Source organism: Podarcis liolepis (assembly GCF_965112155.1).
Source record: "Podarcis liolepis genome assembly, chromosome: 3".
Classification (NCBI taxonomy): domain Eukaryota; kingdom Metazoa; phylum Chordata; class Lepidosauria; order Squamata; family Lacertidae; genus Podarcis; species Podarcis liolepis.
The window spans coordinates 53,258,361-53,279,735 of record NC_139557.1 but is presented as its reverse complement, the minus strand read 5'-3'; the positions used below and the strand labels follow the sequence as shown (position 1 = coordinate 53,279,735).

The following is a 21,375-nucleotide window of genomic DNA, read 5'->3' as shown; positions in this document are numbered from 1 at the left end:
GTTTCCCAGGTTTTAGTCGGACACTCTAACCACTACACACTAGCTTTTCACACCTTATAGTCGGCCATCCACTGCATTTACCACTTCCTCTGTATGTCCACTTTTATTATCATATAAAAGGATGTCACATAGAGGAGGGAGAAAGGTTGTTTTCTGCTGCTCCAGAGAAGCGGACACGTAGCAATGGATCCAAACTACAAGAAAGAAGATTCCACCTAAACATTAGGAAGAACTTCCTGACAGTAAGAGCTGTTCGACAGTGGAATTTGCTGCCAAGGAGTGTGGTGGTCTCCTTCTTTGGAGGTCTTTAAGCAGAGGCTTGACAACCATATGTCAGGAGTGCTCTGATGGTGTTTCCTGCTTGGCTGGGGGTTGGACTCGATGGCCCTTGTGGTCTCTTCCAATTCTATGATTCTATGATCAGAGCACTACCTATAATTGGATCAAATTGCAACCAAGCGTTGAGGTACCTTAAAGAAATACAGTAACAGTTTTGTTAAGATCTTTGTGGACCAGAAACCACTTAAGATACATGAAGTGGTAGCCTCAGATGCAGGCACACATACATGTGTAGACGATGGCAAGATTAGGGCAGAGGGATTTAAAATGTAAAAAGTAGTGGCAATTCCAACTTTGTTGTAGGCAAACTAACCATAGTAATCCTTTAAAAGCAACATTGCTAAAATAAATTTTAAACACTGCTCAGTGCCTACTTCAGCCACCCTAGAATCGCCCCTCCCTATCACCATGATCTATCAAACTTCTCTTTTCTATTGAAAGCCAGAAGTAAAGGTATTGGCTTTTGTCCCTTTTTAGGGGAGCTGCTCATGATAGATTATAAACAATGGCAGAGTGTTGTGTAAGAATATAATCACACACATTCAATTGTACTTGGGACTATACACAGCTGCTATTTAAGTAGTGCCTTCATTCTAAAAACAAGATTACATTAATAGTCTGCCCTTTGCATTGATTAAAAATAGTACAGACAGGTAGTTGATTAGCAGGATTAGTGCTTCCAATAGGCTTAAACCTCCTGGGTCACCCTGACATTTGATTCCCCATCACAGTTATTAGCATACAAGGGGCTGTCTGGAGGTAGACAAGAACTTAACCAGGTCAAGGCTTGAAGTTGCCATGTATGAATTCAAAATAGAATGATCTAAGTCAGGGTAAACAACATTCACTCATTGAAAGAGCTTAGAAAGCAAACTTTTATTGAAGCATTACAATTTCAGGTACAGATATATTTTTGTACATTTTAATGATCCATGTCTAACACCACAAGAGAGAAGATTTAACACCAAACATCACCCCCTCCATTGTTTGCCCTAGTGTTTAAAAATACCCAATTCAGCTGCTTTCTTTCTATCCAAGGCTTTTTACCTGAATCTGCATTTTCAGTATTATTGAAGGGAACTTCAGTCTAGCAGACCTCAAGTCAACTTGAGGCACTCTTTCAAGAACAAAAACCATTTGAAAAATTGGTCCTCAAAATCTAAAGCACCCTAAACTGTTAGGTGCTACTTATAAGCAAAATTGGTAATTTTGGTAGAAAACAAATCTACTTAAAAATAAAAAGGTGTTCAACTGCTTGATATCCAACCAAGCAGATTTAGTAGCCTAGAAACACTAAAAAAGTGTTTCATTTATAAATACAGAAGGAACAAAATATTGTCATATTCAGAGAATCAAAAACATAGCAAAGATGAGTGTCAAATTTGTAACAGACTTCCTGGTCTCAACAGCTGAAATCCCACAGTATTTCCAAGGTTACTTGAATATACTGTCTCAGAAGCTTGAAGTTTATATCCATGAAGTGGTATTTCCATGCCTAAATTGTTATTAAAAGTTGTGCATAAAGTGTTGTACTTGACTGTCTAGGCTCCTCATATTTTGCCTCCTGCAGCCAAATCACTCAGTGCCTTCCACATCTTGTAAAAAGGAACCACACGTTAATTAAGAAACACAGATGAAGTCACAATATTATTAAGTTCAGCTTAAATATCACATGCACAATGCTGTCACAGGACGTCAGTCACAGTGTGGAAGGATTTGTGGTGTTTGAATATGCAACAATAGAGCCACCTTATTTCACAGTAAATGGTAACTAACCATTTTGTGCAGTAGTTTGAATCACATTCCATTAGATGTCCCTGCCAAGTTACCAGTAAGTACCAAGCTCCAAACCAATTAGATTCCTCAACGCTGCAACTATTTGAAGCTTGTCAAATGCCTAGAGTCAGCTTAGTCTATATTGTCACAATTGTGTAAGTACCCTTACACGGATGTTCAACAATTTTCACCAGTTGCTATGTGTTGCCTTTGAACAAAAGACCAACACAGAACAGAAATGGTCTTGGCCGAAACTGAAAAAAGTTGATCAAAATAAAATGACCAATGAGCAATTAAGTTTCCAGAAGTAAAAAGCTAGTGCGTTAAACCCCAGTATATTGTTTCAACTGGTTGTGAAAATATACACAGACCTAGTGATAATTTTTTATACTAGCCTCAAATTTTAAAAAGTGAAGTAGTCCACCATGTGTAAGTAGTCTTGTTCTACCAGTCTCAATATTTCAAAACTGCAAAAAGTTTGAATCTGCCATCAAAGAGTTACAAAATAAATGTCAATTAGAAATTGCTCAAATTCAAGATTTTTAAAATTTTAAGTTACAGCATACATATGAAAAAAGTTAGGCAACAACTAATTGTTTCAGATAAGTAGGTCCATGGGAAATCCTAATGAGGACGAAATCCTTGTCTGTGGGGAATTTTTGGTGATACGTTGAGAAAAACTATACTGCATGTAATCCTATTGGAATTTTTACAAATGCTGTAGAGTCTCATACAGTAACATTTTTCTACATGCATTTCAATTTCACAGCAAAAGTGAAATAGAATACCTAAACACAGTAGAGAGTATTCATGCAATATATCTAATTTTTTGATATAATAATGCATACAATTGAAAATTATACTATGATTACATTTAGGGCTTTCTGCAACTACGAGGTGGATATGAAAAATATGGCCCCTTGTATCATTAACTAGAAAGCAACCACCACCTCCTCTATTGGGTATCTTTTTGCGCTTTTTCTTCATTTCTCTTAATCAACTCTGCTGTTTATTCTTGGCAAAACTGGTAAACACGAAGTTGTAGTCATTAAACTGAGCAATCTGGCGATCTAGGCGCTTAAAACCTTCAATCTTCTGGGCTGAAGAAAACACTGTGCGACATTTTGAACTCTAATAGAAAAAGAAAAAGATATTCTTCAGATACACGAATCTTGATGGTAGAATATTCAATACTAACAAATTAAGAGGGGTAACCACGTTTGTCTGTTGTAACCAAGAGCCTTAGGTAAAGATAAAGGGACCCCTGACCATTAGGTCCAGTCGTGACCGACTCTGGGGTTGTGGCACTCATCTCGCTTTATTGGCCAAGGGAGCCGACTTACAGCTTCCGGGTCATGTGGCCAGCATGACTAAAACACTTCTGGCGAACCAGAGGAGCGCACGGAAACGCCATTTACCTTTCCGCCGGAGCGGTACCTATTTATCTACTTGCACTTTGACGTGCTTTCAAACTGCTAGGTTGGCAGGAGCTGGAACCGAGCAACGGGAGCTCACCCCATTGCGGGGATTTGAACCGCCGACCTTCTGATTGGCAAGTCCTAGGCTCTGTGGTTTAACCCACAGCGCCACCCGCGTCCCTTCACCAAGAGCCTTGTGCCACCTTAAAAAATAAATTATGGCATAATGGGCCAGAGCTCCATTTAAGAGTTGGGTGACATGACACACCTTTTGAGTAGGCATAATTTATTGTAAGTACAGAGAAAATGTGTGCGCATGAGTTTGAAGGGGGCAGACATTTTACAATCCCTTGGCTGTTGTAACTCCAAAGAGATTTATTATGCACAAAAGCAGGAAGATGAGGCAAGTTATAAAGGGAATGATTTACTTGCAACTAATGAATTAGTAAGCAAATTAATGTAAATATATTAAGTTGGAATTCCTATGTAGATGATATTTAGGACTAGGGATCTACTGAAACTAGGAATGGCTAGTTCATTACAGAATTTTATCTCTTAGTTTATCTTGATGTGCTAAATCTTCTATGATTGGATCTTTTATTCTAGACTATTTGCATAACACAAATGAAAATGGAATCCAGTAAAATGTATTGTATTGTTTAGTCTTCAAAGGCTTGCTTGAAGAATATCTTACTTCCCCTATCCTTTCCCTTAGATCAGGCATGTCCAACTATCCAGTAAATAAAACGGGCAGTGATCTACCACACACTCCCATTTCATTCTTCAACTTCTTCGCTTTAGGGGCGAGGGGTAAGGCGTTGTTGGCGGCCAGAAAAACACCCCTTCTTTCCTTAGCACGGATTCACGGTTGATTCCATCGCCTTCTTCCATGTATTGCCCAAACGGAGACTACAGCTGATTAAGCCACAGGCCGCTCTGTATGGAGGAAGGAAAGGCGCTCTCCTTTTATCCAGCCTCGTCCTGAACGCGAAATATCGGCACCCCCACGCCCCACTTTCCTTTGCTCCCAAGGGGGACCGCTGCACCCTCTCCCCATCGCACGAGTGGCACCCAGCCGAGAGCAGCTTCCTTAGCAGAGCAAAGCAAGAGACATGTGCTCCGGAGCTCACGGTACGGCAAAAGCAGAGGTGCAGCTCGCTCCCTCCCACAGCAGAGCCCTTGCTGCGAAGAAGTAGCAAAGGCTGCCTGGCCATAGTGCAATTGACCAAAATCCATCCAGCAATCTACCCGTCGATCGTGATTGAGGCGTTGGACATGTCAGCTTTAGATCACAATACACTGTTCAGTCTATAGTTCTTTTTCACAGGAGGACACTGAAACACTCAAGGCCTTCCTCTTCTGCAATCAAGTGGTGGCCCCATAAAAATCTACAGTTCTCTCTGCAAAAGCATGAATGTTTACTACTTATAAGTTCAATTTGAATCTGGAAAACATGCTTTGGATTATAGCCTTCAAATCAGTTAGGGTCCTCTAACATTTGGTGTGGTTTAAAGTAGCTCCTGTCCTGTTTCTCTTGACCATCAACATTACAAAACCATATTTTGTCTCCTTTTTGCAGCCGGAACACACCTGTTATTCATTTCTTTCTTTCTTTTTAAATCAGTGTATTTGTGTTTTCTGAAGAAACTAAACAAAGATGCAAAAACTGGCCATTGGGGGACGGGAACACTGAATGGCAATGGTAGTGGAAACGGTAAAGTTGATTGTGTGGAAGTAGCCTTTTATGTGCTATTTATGGCATTTCCAATTTATTATGGTTTATGCAATAATAAAAATAAAATGCTGTAAGATGCCACAAAACTGGTTTTGCTGTAATTGACTGACTAGGTAAACATTTTCTGTATTACAAATACAATTACTTCTGTAATGCTTGTGGATAGCTGGATCATTTGGGATTATCTGGCTGCCAAAACTAGCCTACTGAAAGTAATACAAATGTTTGTACCTGATTAACAAAGAGGGTTGTCACAAATTTTCCTGGCTTAAAAATGTCTATGACCTTCCTAATTAAGTCATCATAGGATGTCTGACTTATGTTGGTTTCAAAACTAACGTATGAGAACTCTGGTTCTGGAGTGATGTGAATAGTCCAATAAGTTCCCTAGAAGAAAATAAAGGAACCAAGTTAGAAATCTCAACATGGCAACAGTTAATAAGTGAATTATCATTGCAAAGAATAAAAAAATATGGCACTCACATCTGTTTTCATCCCATTCATTGAATATCCACAAGGATTGAACATTGTAGCATCAATGACAGAACCTGTTATCAGGTCACGAATTCCACTCACCTAAAGCCAAGAAAGTGTTTGTTTATTTAAGCTATTTATGTAGCTGACATTTCTAAGCAGTGTACATAAAAATTAAAAAGATAAATTAAAAGTAATCATATAAACATAAAGTCTTAAAATGTGTGCTCATATTTAATCTTCAGTGTAGACTACTGCTTCAACTGATTAATGTACGTCTGATGAATCAGTTCTTTTCACCCATGATTCCTCTCTTCCTCTCTCAAATAAGTTCAAGGCTTTAGATGTCTGGCTGTTAATTCACCTTACTAGTTTTAACTAGAGAAGCCAGTTAAGTAGCTGAGAATACTATTCCAGGTGCATACATTTCACCATGTGTGTTTTAAGCTGATCAAATGGTATCTTCATTGAGATATGGATGAGAGATGTAGTGAATGTTTTATTGTTGACTAGGCAACCCTAAAAGAAGTCAATGTTTCTTATAGTGACTACGATAACTTGTGCTTAAATTTAGTTAACACTAAAAGCTTGCATAGCATGTTTTAATTGTGGGGAAACTTTTCTACTCCCTGCATTTAAAACCTTTTGAGTATTATTCCTATTTTACAGACAAATTGCTGGCAATCAGGAAAGGATTTGCCTAACAACTTTACAAGTGAGGGGCTGGTGAAGACAAAAGTCCTACATATTAGGAACTGTATTAGTCTCTGTTCTTCTCTGTCAGGGAACTGACATCGGAGCCAGAAGCGGAGGCAAGGCTCCCAAGTGATGCTGGAGAAGGGCCCAGCAGGGAGAGAGGCAGCTCATCAGCTGGGGAAGGAAATCAGCGTAACACCGGGGATAAAGGGGGGCAGATGGGGGAATCGGCGAGAGGGCTCCAGGACTCCTCGCCGGAGACCAGCGAGGAGAGCACGGGTCCTCTGCTACCCACACCCTCCCTGCACAGAAGACTTCCGCGCAGGGAGAGTAGGAGGAGACTTAGCGTCAAACAGCTTTTATGCTGGAAAAGGTTTAAGAAATGCCCACTGACGGTTTCTGCTAGCAACTGAAACAGCCACGAAGTGAAGGGCTGTCCAGATAGAAAAGGTTTAACCAGGCAACCTAGCCAGGAGTGGCGGCAACTTACGCACGAGCAACCCCTATTATTATTACATTCTCCTTCACAGTAGACAATCCACACTTACACGAGTGACATCATTTGCAGTAACACCATCTTTCATGTAGAACTGGTCCATAACTACTGGATCGAGCTCGCTCATCAGAATTTCCAGTGTTTGATCTGGCTGATTGATGACCCGACTCTCTGGAAAATCCAGAGTGTACAAGTACCTGTTTACAGGGGGTAGAGAATCAGAGAAGATAATATATAGCACATAAAAGTCAAATTTGTACTGCTCAAGATTAAAATAATAATTCAAAGTAAACCTACCAGCAGTCAGAGTTCATACGACCCATGCAATAAGCTGCTCCATCTGTAAAAAGCAAACAAGACCAGGAATAGAGCTTAGAAACAAGGACTACGTTTTGAAACGTAATCTTTAGTACAGCTAAAAATTAATTCCATTGTCTAACTAGTGTCTCCATAACATCATGAGAGTAATTCACACCATACATCAGTTTGTAGCACTGATGTGGGGAGAAAACTAGTACTGCAAACTGATTCCCCAACCTCTGTAAATATTTCCATTTTGTAAGTTCATTATTAACAACAACAAAAAGGATGCCTATTCCAGTATTAGGCAAGACTGACCGTTTCAATGTTTTTATTTCATTTATTAAAATAAACATGCTAAATTAGATCACTCTGTGGCATCAAAATTTTTTCCAATGCATGCATGAAACCCCACATCACTGGCTTGCAGCAAAAAAAAAAGTATTAGTATATTACTAGTTGGCACTGGAGATTTGTCGCTGTGCTTTTCTTACAGAGCTCCTAAGCTCTGACTACTTATTATAGGCATTGGTTGTCCATGTTATTGCAAAAGAGACACAGCCATGCCTCACTGTCAAGCAATCTACTAGATTTGCTAGAACTACATAGCTCTTTGTCCATGCAACTGTTTTCTTTTTACCCTTTTCTGAACTTATGGTCAACAGAAGACAAGGGGGTATTATCACCCATATCACCCACATAAAAATATCGGACATCCATCAAACTGTGTGCACTGTATAAACCCATTACATTTATCATGCCATAATTCTGACTAGGTGTGAAAGTCTACATAAGAGTAGATAATGTAAGAGTCAGTTCTTGACATCTTTTGTCAACTCAGACTATCACTTCTAATCAAGGCAAAGCTGCATTTTTAGTATGATAATGATTTTATATTGGTTTACATGCTAGTTTCAACAACCCACTGCGCATAAGCCTCTTGGACAGTTGTTTGTTATTTACAAGCATCCCATTCAAAATACACATTCACTTACTTGGAAATATTTCATTAAGGAACTCTACTTCTTCCTGGAAATTCCTATGTGGGTACTCTTGATGGGAAGGCTTCATGAAATTCTTGCGTGAATAAAAGAAGCTCTAAAGAATAAGAGGGGTGAAATTAAATATGCAGCTTTTCTTAAAAGTTCCAGTAGGATCAAAAGGAAATTATTTAAACACATGCTTCTGCTCAGGCCTTTCCTTCTTGTCTATAATTTAATCTATTGTCAACTCAAAGATGAATGCACTACTCTGCAAAAACAAAACATGACATCAGTTTTGTCACATATAATACATAAGAATGATCTAGAAATATTTTAAGTGGTGTCTTTAAAATACAGGTTGGCAACTGCATATAGATACAGTGGTGCCCCGCAAGACGAATGCCTCACAAGACAAAAAACTCGCTAGACGAAAGGGTTTTCCGTTTTTGCGTTGCTTTGCTAGACGAATTTCCCTATGGGCTTGCTTCGCAAGACGAAAATGTCTTGCGCTTTTTTTAAAAGCCGCTTGAAGAGGCGCAGTTGCGATGGACCGTGCTTCGCAAGACGAAAAACATCGCAAGACGAAAAGACTCGCGGAACGAATTCTTTTCGTCTTGCGAGGCACCACTGTAATGCAGGGGTTGGGGGTCACCAGAAGAACTGGTAACACTTTTGTTACACCAAGCTATTCCCTTCACTGAGTCAAATAAAGGAGAGTCCAATGATAAGGGCTCACAGAAGCCATGACCTTGATTGTCAGTATTGGGTATTAATTTCAGTAGCCCACCAATGCCTTTCAAAGTTTTACCTGTTTAGCTACCAACATTTGGTTTTGCTGCTTTGATACACCATCAATCTACTTTACTATTATGCAGCTTGGAAATCCTAGGCTTACACAAATGTCTACCCCAAACAAGATACAATGAATTGATTTGATAGCCAAGAACACTATCTTAATATGTATTGCTTCCTCTTAATGTGGATTAGTGCTATTCAGAGATCCCATAAGCACATATAAATTGAAATAGCTTTTGTATGTTACAGTGCACTTTGATGTGTACATTAACAAAGTGATTATTTTGGAAAGCACTACCAATATGCTTGCCAATTTCCAAGGTGCAGTGAGAGAGAATGACCATCAGGATGTCAGGAGGAGTGTTTCTAGGGCCTCTCCCTAGAGTGCTCTTTACATGCTGCGACTACAATTCAAGGCCCAGTGCCAGGCAGGGATAGGGTAAGGATAAGGAAACATATTACATGTAGTATTCATTACGGTGGCTTGGGTAAAAAGCTGGTTTAAAAGATTTGCCTCAGTGAGTGGGGAAAATAAATGTAAAAGCTTTCCAAAATGGCCCTGACAACAGGAAGAACAGTCAAGTTACCTGCACTTCCAACAGTTGCCTCATAATACTAACCATAGCCACTCTCTATTTTATAGTATCTGTGTGTGCTTGTAGCTCAGCCTCTCTGACAAAGCACTTTAGCTGTTTTAGTTTTCATGCAGACTTTCATGCAATCAAAACACTAGCTAGGCCATACAACAGGGCGATATTGTGCCACACACTATTCTTCTTGTAAATACAGAAAAATACTTTCATGAGTGCATTATTTCCAACTGCTTAAATGGTCTTTAAAAGAGGCCATGCAGACAATAGTGCTCAGGAACCTTAGTAGAACTTGTAGATTAAGATCACACAGAAGTAAAGTTAACTTTTGAAGCAAGGGACTGGGTAGAATAGATCTGTTGTACAGTTGTGAACTGTGCACGTTCCAGCAAGCCATGTTTAACTGAAGGGTACATTACAGGGCATCCATATGGTATACTGATGGATAAGAACATCATGCACCATCTTTGACCAAACCAGAACAACTTTTTGTCGTGCATTTGACCAGAAGGTGAATTTGACCTTAGTGTTGGCCTGGCTCTCCCACAGCTTTTTCTGCTTGTACATAAAAACACAGGCAATGTTATTTTATAGAACATGCATGTGTAAAGGCAATATGGGTTGCCATCCTGCTGGTATTTGTTTGTGAGAGATGTTGAAGAATATTCTTGTGCAGGATCCAGGAATCAATGTATTTCTTATAAGATGTCTGCTGAAGCTTTAAACATAGAAACGACGCTGAAACAAAGTCTAGAACTCTACACTTCTCTTCCTTAAATATGTAAACCACCACCGCTTAAGAAAATATACCTTTCAGTGCAGCTATAACGTAAGGATGAGATTCTGGGTATCTTACCTGAATCGAGTCAAACCCACAGTACTCTCTAGCAAGCTCTAACAGGGGAACCAGTGCCTGCAGTAAGAGGGTGGTACCACATGTCTTCAAAATGAAACGTCTCTTGGAGACAAACATGCTACTCTCACTGAAAAACAAAATACAATTGGTAGTGTTACATTTCATACCTGGGTAGTTTTGGGAAACTCAAAATTTATTTGCCAACAGAGTTGGTTCACTCAAAGCTGTTCTTAGGAAACATCCCTGGGAATGTTCCCTAAGGATTGGATGGGGGCATATCATTCCACAATGGGCTTTGGATCAGGCAGAAGCCAACAGCTCTCCTACAGTACTTTTGCCTGACAAATTGCTCCTCTCGCTGTTGGAGAGAAGGGAGCTTCTAACAGTGCTGAGTAAAGGCCTATGTCCTCAATATGCAGATTTGTGGAGGTCTTAAAATACAGGGAAGGAATACAATGACAGCATTATATACCATCTTAAACACAGCTACTAATGTCTGATGAAGTAGACATATAGAATATTAAACAGTAGCACCAATTTTCTCCTGAACAGCAACCACAAAACGTTCTATGGGTTCATACCATGTGAAGAGACATGATCACATCTCTCACAAATGACAGCAAACGTTTTTTGCCAAGAGCAGGGAGACAGAGCCAACTGATCAGGGCTGCACTGCTGGGGGAAGGAGGACTTTCCCCTACCCAATACCATTTCCCAACTTAAGATCACCCCTTCCACAACTGCAAGTGGCCCCACAGGGTGAAAAAAAAGTGCAAATATGTTTTCCACCATCAGACAGATATTAGTTTCAAAGGGAAAATATTTAATTCTGAAATACTGTATTTGAAGCATGTTGAAAAGGATTACCACCCACTGTAGTATTGCCATTCTGATCTGACTTTCCTCTGCATTTTCCTCTTAGAAAGAACACCACAGACAATCCACTCACAATCTTCCAACATCTCATCTAGTTTGCCATCCCTTACAATGAAATGAGTAACTATGCCAAAACAGTTTAAGACTTCTGTATTGGTGAAAACCTGCATGGTAAAGAGGCTTCAGTGTTGGGACCAGATCCAAATCTCAACTTGACTACAAAGGTAATGATCAGACTTTGGTCAAGTCAGTATTCTTGACTTAACTTCCACCACAATACTGCACTTAGCCTCAGAATGTTTGGATGAACTTCTCATACAGTGTAAGTATAGCATGAAAATGTAACAAAAAGGGAGTTGGATAGGCTCCTTTTCTCCACAGCTACACACTCCAACAAAACTCATAACGGGGCTGTTCTAGGGTGCCCCTCCCCTGAGTATCCAAGCAACTCTACCCTATCTGTAGCCAAGGGGTGGCAATAAAAGACTATCACAATGTTTATACCACAGTACATATGCAGCCCAAAACACAGCATAATTTTATCAACCTGTACCAATTGGAGGCCATTTGGGTAGCTGCAGTTGAGTTGGTGCTTGTTTTTTCAAGCAAGCATTTAGATTTGGAAGTGATGGCAGAGGGTTGCCTCCAGCTTCCTCCATGTGTACAGGGATGGCTACAATCAGCAGAGCAGAGTATACTATAAAGGGTTTCTTTTTATAAAAAAAAAGCTGTGGTGATCAGAACTGCATAAAACACTATATAAGTGGGTACACAGACTGGAAATAGTAAGTATATTTCTCAACACTGACTTTTCCCTCATTTACAACCACAGCACACAAATTCATGTTTTCATTGAGTTTTCTACTGGACCACCAAGATCTTACCTGACTAGTAAAGCCAACAAACCTATCAAGCAAATACATAACTTTGAACCTTAGTGATAAGATTGTTTCTAAAAAGCTATGTTTAACCTTTGTGAGCTTACCTGAGTACATAAGCTTCCTGCTTGTCAGTTTTTGTCACACTTATGATCAAACAATGCACATTCTCCAAAAGTTTGTCCCACTCAAACCTGTTAGGGAGAATAAAGTTTAAAATTTTAATTCAAGCAGAAATCCAATATGACTACAACATTACTATTTCAAGTCATAAATGGGTAGTACAAACAAGTCCATAGCTGTAGTGTCCAATGCCTTATTTTCCTTCCTAAGTGGTTTGGAGATTCTTAACTACATGAGTAGTAACATAATGACCAGCCTCAGCATGGCTTAGATGTAAGCCATAGATGTAAGAGTAATAGTAGATTGCAATTCAACATGATGCAAAACATTTTTTCTTTTGTGAAACATTTTTTTGTGTGAATTTTAGTATTTGGGCAATCAAAGCTACTGGTATCTGAGTATTACCACTTACAAGCCATCACATGCTTTTAGAATTAGAATATAGGAATGCTGCAAAAGCAGAATAAAGCTTGAAGTTTCAGCATAGGAGCCTGTTTCTGGCCTGGCTATGGCCTCACACACTGCAATGTGACACTATATGGCATGGATGAGGAACCTGTTGCCCTCCAGATGTTGTTCAACTATCCCTGACCACTGGCCATGTTGGTTGAGGCTCATGCAAGTTGGAATGCAACATCTGAAGGACCACAGGCTTTCTGCCACTGCCATCTGGTTAACACAAGTGCATCTTTCAAGGCTTTATAGTCCAAGCCATTCTTCATAGCACATTGAAAACATTTTGCAAACCTGGAAAACATCACCATAGACAGAACACCATAGAACACAGAAAGAGCTAAAACAGAGTCTCATTCAGTTATGAGGTTTGTCACAAACTGGAAGTATGAAAAATTGTCTCAAAAATTAGACAAAAGTGTTACCAAATGGAAGTTTTGGCATGGTGGCTAAATAAATTGCTTTTAAAGGCTCATTTTAAAATTTATTTTAAAGGTGCTTCTTAAATATATTTTTAATTATTTCCTTGAACAACCACTAGGTTAATATTAATGTTTTCCCTAGAGATCTCTGAACTGAGTAAGTGCCTTTCTTAGGTACATTTGAGTTAAAATGAGATTTTTCTATGTAAAATAATTAAAGTGATTATTTCTCATATACAAATATGTACACCTCTACCTACCAAACATAGGTATTTCTTTTGCACTAGAAGAAAATAAACTACTAATGTCTGCTTATTAACTATCAATCATGGACATTTATTTTTGCTTGCTTTTTTGGCGGGGGGGTGGGTGGGGATGTGCCAAGGCAGAGTGAAGCAGAAACACAAGTAATATGACAACTGTCCAGTGCACCAATTCCAATATTCCCTTAATTATTGTCATGGCTGAATGTCATTCCCTCTAAAAGTAAAACAGAATGCATGCAAAGGGTATACAGTACAATGAAGAGATGCAAAAGCAAAATAAAATAGTGTCAATAAAAGTAGCTGTAATTAACATGATGTAGTGGTCAGATATACACCACTGTTGTAGAAATATATGTAGCAGATGGTGGCGTACCAATGAGTTTCTCCAGTTTGCAAATGTGTGCCCAGTCCCAAAGAGTTTGGCAACCCTACCCTTAGGATAACTTAATGGGAGTACCATAAAAATACTGAAGCACCATCAAATGTGCACATAACCAACATAACTAAGTCATAGCTGCCTCTAGCATGATAGGCTTAGTTTTTTATATCAGAATGTTTGGACAAGCATTTGGCTTCCAGTTACTAGCATGTTTGCTACTGCAGTATTTAGAACAAATGACATCTTTTTAGCCTTACCAGTTTTCTTACTATTCATAGACTGGTAGTGTTTTAGATCACAATTATGAAAGGGATTTACTTTTACCTGAGCGATTGTACTAATTTTTTCAGTAAGAATCAGGTTTCGATTTAATGTAACAAACCTTTGTCCATACTAAGCAGATTCTGAATAGCCATGTTTGAGGGGAAAGCCTTTTTATTTTCTTGTCTTACACAGAACTTTTGAGTTCTATGAGATGTCTCATTCTATATCCCAATAACACTTTGGAATCAGTTCCATTGACTTATTGGCTTCCAACATATGCCTTGGCAGATAGTAAGCTTAAGTTCTGTTTATTTGCTCAGCATTTACTAAATAAGATCTGGAGAAAGGAAACTGATCCTAAACCTCCACTGCCTTGCAGCTATTCTCATCCATGAAAAAGGCTCTGGGACTAAAACCTGAGGAAAAATCTGCACCTGCTGCCTTGCAAAACATCTATGGGACAAGAAAAATCTAAGGAGTCCTCATAAGATGTCTTGTACACCTCCTGGCAACTCCTGCAGTCAAACTGGTCCAAATGCATTGCTCTGCTTTCCTTTGGACAGTTTTCTCATGAATAGCTCTAAAGGAAGGGAATGCTATGCTGGGGGAAAAAACATGCTGCTCCATTGGAGTTACAGAAGAAGCAATAGGATGAGGGGTCGCCATATTTCTTGCTTAGTAAGGAGGTGGAATTGAGAGAACTGTATGCTAGTGAGGACCACATTGCACATGCTGGTGCACTTCCTTCCTTCATAATGCAATCTCTCTGTTCCTTCTTTGCATTAATGACCCACCCATAAGAAGCAGCAGTCAGTGGCTCACACTTTTTAACAACTTTGACTGCATCAGAACCATAATGTTCAGGGGTCCACAACTTATTGGTGGTTGACCAACAAAGCTGCAGGATGGGTCTTGTCTGTGATATCACACTAACCTCCCAGGCAGTTGGGAATACAGTGGTACCTCAGGTTAAGAATTTAATTCGTTCTGGAGGTCCATTCTTAACCTGAACTGTTCTTAACCTGAGGTACCACTTTAGCTAATGGGGCCTCCCGCTGCTGCGCAATTTCTTTCTGCTGCGCAATTTCTTAACCCGAGGTACTATTTCTGGGTTAGTGGAGTCCGTAACCTCAAGCATGTATAACCTGAAGTGTTTGTAACTCCAGGCACCACTGTACCTCTAGCTTTGCGTAACTGCAGGCACAAATCCCCCTCACACCAACTGAGGAAGTGAAGACTCAGGAAACAGTGAGAAGCCTTGCTGCTTTCCAAAACGCTCCAAGACACAGCCAGTTGCCTTCTCCAGGCTCCAGACAAGTAAGTGGTGACTACAGGTTCTGCTCCCTGCCATCAACATTATCTGCTCTATATCAGCATCAAGCAAAATGTGATGCTTCCTCCTCCACAAAACAAGTGCAGAAGAGGGGCAACAGATTTAAGTCCATCCTGCTCTGCTGCCTTGTACTTTGCACTTTTATTTAATTTATTTATTTATTTATTTATCTTTGTGGGTTTTATAAACAAGAATAATGTTATACAAACAAGTATACCAAGTTTTCTCATGTCATGTCAAAATAGCATAATAAATGTGGAAAAATATCTACAACATATATTTCATTATAAGTGGTCAATGTACAAGTTTTGGGTTCATGAATTGGTTTAAAACAATTAGGAAGAAGAAGAAGAAGAAAGAAAGGGTGAAGAAGAGGAGGGGGAATGGCGAGTGGGGTGGGGTCAGGTGGTTATGCTTCTATTATTCTACTTAGTGGGGGGGGGGGAATGTGTCCGTGTTACTTGTATGGGTTCTCTTACTATTTACTTGTGGTGAGAGAGGTTGGGGGTGGCTTAGGGTGTACTTTGAGCTTGTTCAAGCAAAAAAACTGTTTCAAGATGGCTGCTACTGTACATCAACCTTCCCACTCCCTTAAAATCAAAGCCAGTTCAAAGAACTATCAAGAGATCCTGGACAGACAAAATGAAGTACTTTACATTGTAGAGAGTTAAATTATGGGATTTCCTATCATAAGATGTAGTGATGACCACTAACTTAGGACAGCTTTAAAAGAGGATCATTTTGGTTATGTTTAGACTGAGGTGCGCAATCCCTAATGAGGCCTCCCGCCGCCGGTGCCCTTCCACCATTTGGCTTCCATTCCTAGACCGAGCTAAAGTTCGCTAACCGAAACACTACTTCCGGTTTGTATACCAAATAGTTCATAAACAGGGCTGTTCTTAAACCAAGGTACCACTGTAGTACAGAATTTTAAGTTGGAAGGGACGCAAAGGATCATCTAGTCCAACCCCCTGCAATGCAGGAATCATAGTACACATAAACTTCACTAGTGATCCACAACAGCCCCTGCCCGTTAACTATGTGAAATTTTAAGGTATATGTGTAGATATTGGTTGGCTTGATTTAACTTAAGTTTCTGTACTAGTATTCTTGACTTCTGAAACTTGCCATGGTCTTAGATTTCAGGCCAACTGGTAACACACTGCAAACAAGGGGGAGATGGATGTAATGTGTTTATTAAGAAATTTGCATGCTGCCAATTCTGTCCTAGCTTTGGGGTGTTTCATATACAAAAGGGATACACTTGAAATGCTCATATGCATGGGTAGGTGCTTACATTTTTCATTTATGCCTCTTTATGAGGGGCACACACCTGCTCCTCTAGACTTCCATAAAACAGGAAAGAAGTTGTATTTGTTTCCAGTACTATTATATCCAAGTTATAGGTGAAACCTCAGATGGCTGGGGTATAAATAATAAAATTTATTATTATTATTATTATTACTACAACAGCTACTGTTTTTAAAAATCTGTTTTTAACATACCAGGTTTAGAGAATCTCCTAAAAAGTATAGGTCTTAAAGGAAATTTCATAACCTCAACTATATTACAGGTACTTGTTTCTAGACTACATGTTGATCAGATTGGATATTAACTTGTTTTAGGATTAAATGTTTCAATGCAATAGCCAAAACTACAAAAAATTGTTTCACCAATGTTGGGCCAAAACGTATTTTAATACCACTGACAAACAAGATTGGCAACCACAATGTAGATAATTTGCCATAGGAGTCCAGGTGTGTTATGAATTCTCAAATAGCTCAGTTTATAGAAGTGTGAGCTATCCAGAAGACTTGATTTGAACAGGGCCCCCCTTGCCCATCACTTATCGCTGTCTTGCTTCAGCAAGTTAACCTTGTCAGTCATTAATTCCCACTCTGGTTCCTATGCTTAACAAGCCCAATGTTTCAAAGTTCTACTAAAAACTAGTCAAGGGAGCACTGTCCCTTTCACACACAAAGCAAGGAAGATGCAAGCACATGTACATTTCAGGCTGTGCAGGGCTCAGCCCTTCCCCCCACTACTCTGTTGGCTGAGCTGGCGCTTCCTCCACATTCCTGAAATGCCCACTGGATGACAGGCCCAGGCCCAGCCCTTAAAATGATACTGCAATCTCATTGGACTGAGCTTGTCAATGGGGAAGGAGAGGCCACCACATCTGGGGCGAGAGCCAGAAGCCTCACGTGTGATCTCGGTTCCAGCCACATTTTTCAAAAGATAGGAGGGGCCTCTCCCCGCCCCAGTGCCCAAATAGGAGAAAAGCCAATCGCGCAAATAAGAGCCGCCCCAGCCACTGCTCTCCTCGCCGGAACGACCCTATGTGGCCCAGAACACAAGACCTGCCCCAGTCAAAAGCTGAACACAAGACGGTGCGAGGGCTAACGCTCCGCAGCATTTAGTAAGGCCCGCTAAAAGCGTCATTTCACAGGTAGCTGACAGACTCGATTAACTCTTCCACATAGCCAAGTTCTGGGGCTGACAGAGGCAACCAAGCGCCCGCTCCGTCAGAATTTGGTCCGAGATTATCGAGGCCAGGTTGGAACCACGGCGCCAACGGAGACGACACAGACACGCAAGGCTGCTCGCTCGCCCTCCCGCCGGGGCGAGACCGGGGTAACGGCGGCAGCCGGTGCAGCGTTCGGAGGCGGAGGCGTTAGACACGTGTCCCGCCGTCACGTTACCCTCCTATGAGGAGCTTGCGTGCTCTCAGCCGCGGGCAGTGCCCAGTTCGCACACAAAATATATGTTTCAGGCGTAGACGCTGCTTATACACGGGAGAGCAGGTTTGCCGGTGGCCCCGCGCGCGGCTAAGGTTTCACGCGCCTCCCACTCTTCCCCGAAGGCCCAGCCAACCGCCGCCCGCCCCGACCATTACTAGGGCGGCCGGCAACGACTACACGCGGCGATGGCATCGCTCCGCGCTACCTCAGAGCAGGGGCGGGGGAAGAGAGGAACCACGCGGGCTGAGCTGAAGTCGGAAGCTCTCCCGAAGGCACCTTTTTAGCAAGGTCGTTTAAAAGGGCCGGCGCGGAAGGTCACATTCCGCCCGTGCAAGGTCACCCCGGATCTTCCCACCACCACCAAGTTCCTCCACTCGGCCAACTTTTTCCTAGGGCTGCGCGGCCTGCTTGGAACTCGGACGCAGGCCTGCCCGCCAACGGCCGTGCATGGAAGCCAGGCCCGCGCGCGTGCCGAGGAGGGACGTTGGTGGCGGTTGGCGGTTGTTCGTTCTCGTGCCCCCCCTCCGCCCGTCAACGCCCAGAGAAGCCGGCGAAACTCAACGCGTCACTTCAATGTCCGCCGTATCCCTCCCTCTCCGTCGGGCCAGCCCCGCACTGTCCCTCCTTCCCGTCACACACTCATCTACACATCGAGCTGCGCTCTGAATGGAGCAGCCGCCATGCCCTTCCCCTTTGCTGGCCATCAGCCTCGTTCACTTCCCGCCCAGCGGAGCCGGCATCGCGGCAGTCCTCTTGCCAGTGCATGTGCGCCACCAGTCGGGCATGTTCGCTCCCCCCTCCCCTCTCGCCACTAACCCATCCATGTTGCTTCTCTCCCGCGCCCGGCCGCCCTCCAGCAGAGCGGACCTTCCCCTTTTTCGCCACCACTCCGGTCGGCCCCTCTGGCTCCCTTCCTTCTCCCCTCGCGAGCAACTAACCTGGGGATGGTGCGGAGATCGCCGGACCCATTGGTTTGGTGCGGCTCCTGCGGCGAGGGCTGTTGCCAGGCGAACCACACCTCCAGTAGCTTCTCAGTCCCTTCGAAGAAGTGTGCACCGTTCTCCTCCATCATGGTGAGACAACTCCGCAAAAACCAACAACCACAGAAATTAAAACGACAGACACCCCCGACCAAACTGCTGCTGCTGCCGCCGCCGCCCTCCTCTTCACCTACACACCGGCCAAGGCTGGTACTGCTGCTGTTCCGGGCCGCGGCGCCTTCACCGGGTCTCAGCCCGTCCCAAACAGGTTTCACCTTTGACGGGGTAGTAATCTTATATTAGGCTATAAGAGAAATATATATATATATAGATATATATACCAGAGAGCGGTTGCGGGAAAGGTGGCGGGTTGTTACACAGTCCTTTGGGGTAGGGGAAGGAGGGAGATGGAAGGAGAGAAGTGCGGAGTAGGCAGGCGTGCAGGCGATGCGGTTCGGTTCCTTGTAGTCCGTGTGTTCCCCTGTTACAGAGAAAAGCACAGAGCGAGCGCTAGCTAATGTCGCCGGCCATACTGTGGAAGCGAAGAGGAATGAAGCACGCAGCAGCTTTTATATGCGCACAGGTATTCGTGTCCCTTCCTCCGCAGCGCCACCATTGGGTGCTTGCTGGTTAGTCCCGCCCATCTCCTTCACCGATAGGGCGCTCCAAGATGTCTGTCAGGCGGCACGGGCTCGCCCCGTGCTACTGACGGTTCTAGCCTGTGCGCCCGAAGGCGAAGCGGACGGAGGCAACGTCCCCGGCTGGCACTCGCGGGAGCCAGTGGGCGAAAGAGGGAGAGAATAGCTGCAGAAAGAATACAAAGAAACCGCACACAGCTGCGTAGCAACAGAAAATATGTTTGTGGTTAGAAGAGCGGGGGTTGGGGTTCTGTTCAGGAGAGAAGGTATAAAGGTACTGGAAAGCTGACATTTGTTTTAATGTGCATTTTGGACTACACTTAAATCATGAGTGCCTGGGGCATGTTGCTGGGACCTTCTGAAATATGGCTCTTTCAGTACAAGCTACAGGTGGAAAACAGCAATGTGTGAAAGACTCAATATATTTGTGACAAACGGAAAGTATAGGGTGTTGCCTAATATATAGAACTTTGTGTATAAAATATACTATTGACCTCTCTGGGAATTATCTCTGAGTAAACATGCATAGGGCTGGACTGCACCTGTAACTCAGGAACAGGAAAGCTATGGAAAACCGCCTTGTTCACTGAAGCAGCTGTTCAATGATTTTGTCCTCGGCTACCAGATTAACCAGCTATTTACAATGATGTATTTATACCAAACCCACTGGGATTCCACCAACAGTAAGCAAATCTTCCCCAGTTTAATAGTATATAAGGGCATTACTGCACAGTCAGTCAAAGCATAATTCAACATAATTCAATGCACTCTGATCATGCTTCCATTTAGGTATATCCTACTGTGTTCAATGTGCATACTCCCTAGTACTGTAAGTATGTTTAAGATTGCAGTTTTATGTTTAACTTCAAGTTCTTTTCAATGCACAATAATCCATGAATCTGCACACGACTTGGAAGAGCATAGTTATGCTGTGTGACAGTGGTCCTTAACCTTTTTTGGGTTCACATCTCACTTGAGAATCTGATGAAAGCTACAGACCCACTTCCCAGGAAAAATGCAAATATGCGCCATTTTTTTGCATGCAGTTGATTTTATTGCATGGGTGTGTTTTGCATCCATAGGCCCTAGGGCGAGAGGGAGAACTTACAGTTTCACATAAAGATAGAGAATCTACTGAGAGCTGATGGACAAGCTTCAGTAACATACAGTTACAATCTTATATTAACCCAGCCATGGCCAAACTTGGCCCTGTTTGGGACTACAATTCCCATCATCCCTGACCACTGGTCCTTTTAGCTAGGGAAGATGGGAGTTGTCCCCAAACAGCTGGAAGGCCAAGTTTGGCCATGCCTGTATTTGGCAGTAAGCTTTACAGTAGGGCTTATGAGTAAGCAAGCATAGAATTATACAGTGTATTGATAAATAAAAGGGGGGAGGTAGTTGGTTGAGAATTCTTGCATTGGGATTTTCCACAGGGCTGCCTCAAGACAGTTTCCTGCCTGAGGCAAGGGACAAGATGATGTCTCCACCATTCCATGTACAGAAGCTAATTGGACCAGTAATGGAATAGTGTCTTCCACTGCACCTGAGAGTACCAGGCTAG

General features: G+C 42.1%; 1 protein-coding gene across 5 annotated transcripts; it reads right to left on the bottom strand.

Moving 5' to 3' along the window:
* Positions 1–1,196: 1,196 nt before the first annotated feature.
* AMD1 (adenosylmethionine decarboxylase 1) lies at positions 1,197–19,757 on the bottom strand. 5 transcript variants are annotated; one of them, XM_083497903.1, is made up of 10 exons: positions 18,470–18,786; positions 16,750–16,874; positions 12,320–12,406; positions 10,459–10,585; positions 8,230–8,332; positions 7,232–7,274; positions 6,987–7,131; positions 5,752–5,844; positions 5,500–5,655; positions 1,197–3,246 (listed from the first exon to the last, which is right to left on the bottom strand). In XM_083497903.1, coding segments are annotated over exons 2-10 (891 nt in total). In that variant the 5' UTR covers positions 16,752–16,874; positions 18,470–18,786; the 3' UTR covers positions 1,197–3,111. The 5 variants fall into 5 exon arrangements, with proteins under 5 accessions (XP_083354029.1, XP_083354027.1, XP_083354028.1 ...); XM_083497901.1 differs by lacking the exons at positions 16,750–16,874; positions 18,470–18,786 and adding an exon at positions 19,132–19,757; XM_083497902.1 differs by lacking the exons at positions 16,750–16,874; positions 18,470–18,786 and adding an exon at positions 19,132–19,741 and having other exon boundaries at positions 1,197–4,469.
* Between the last annotated feature and the right edge of the window lie 1,618 nt (positions 19,758–21,375).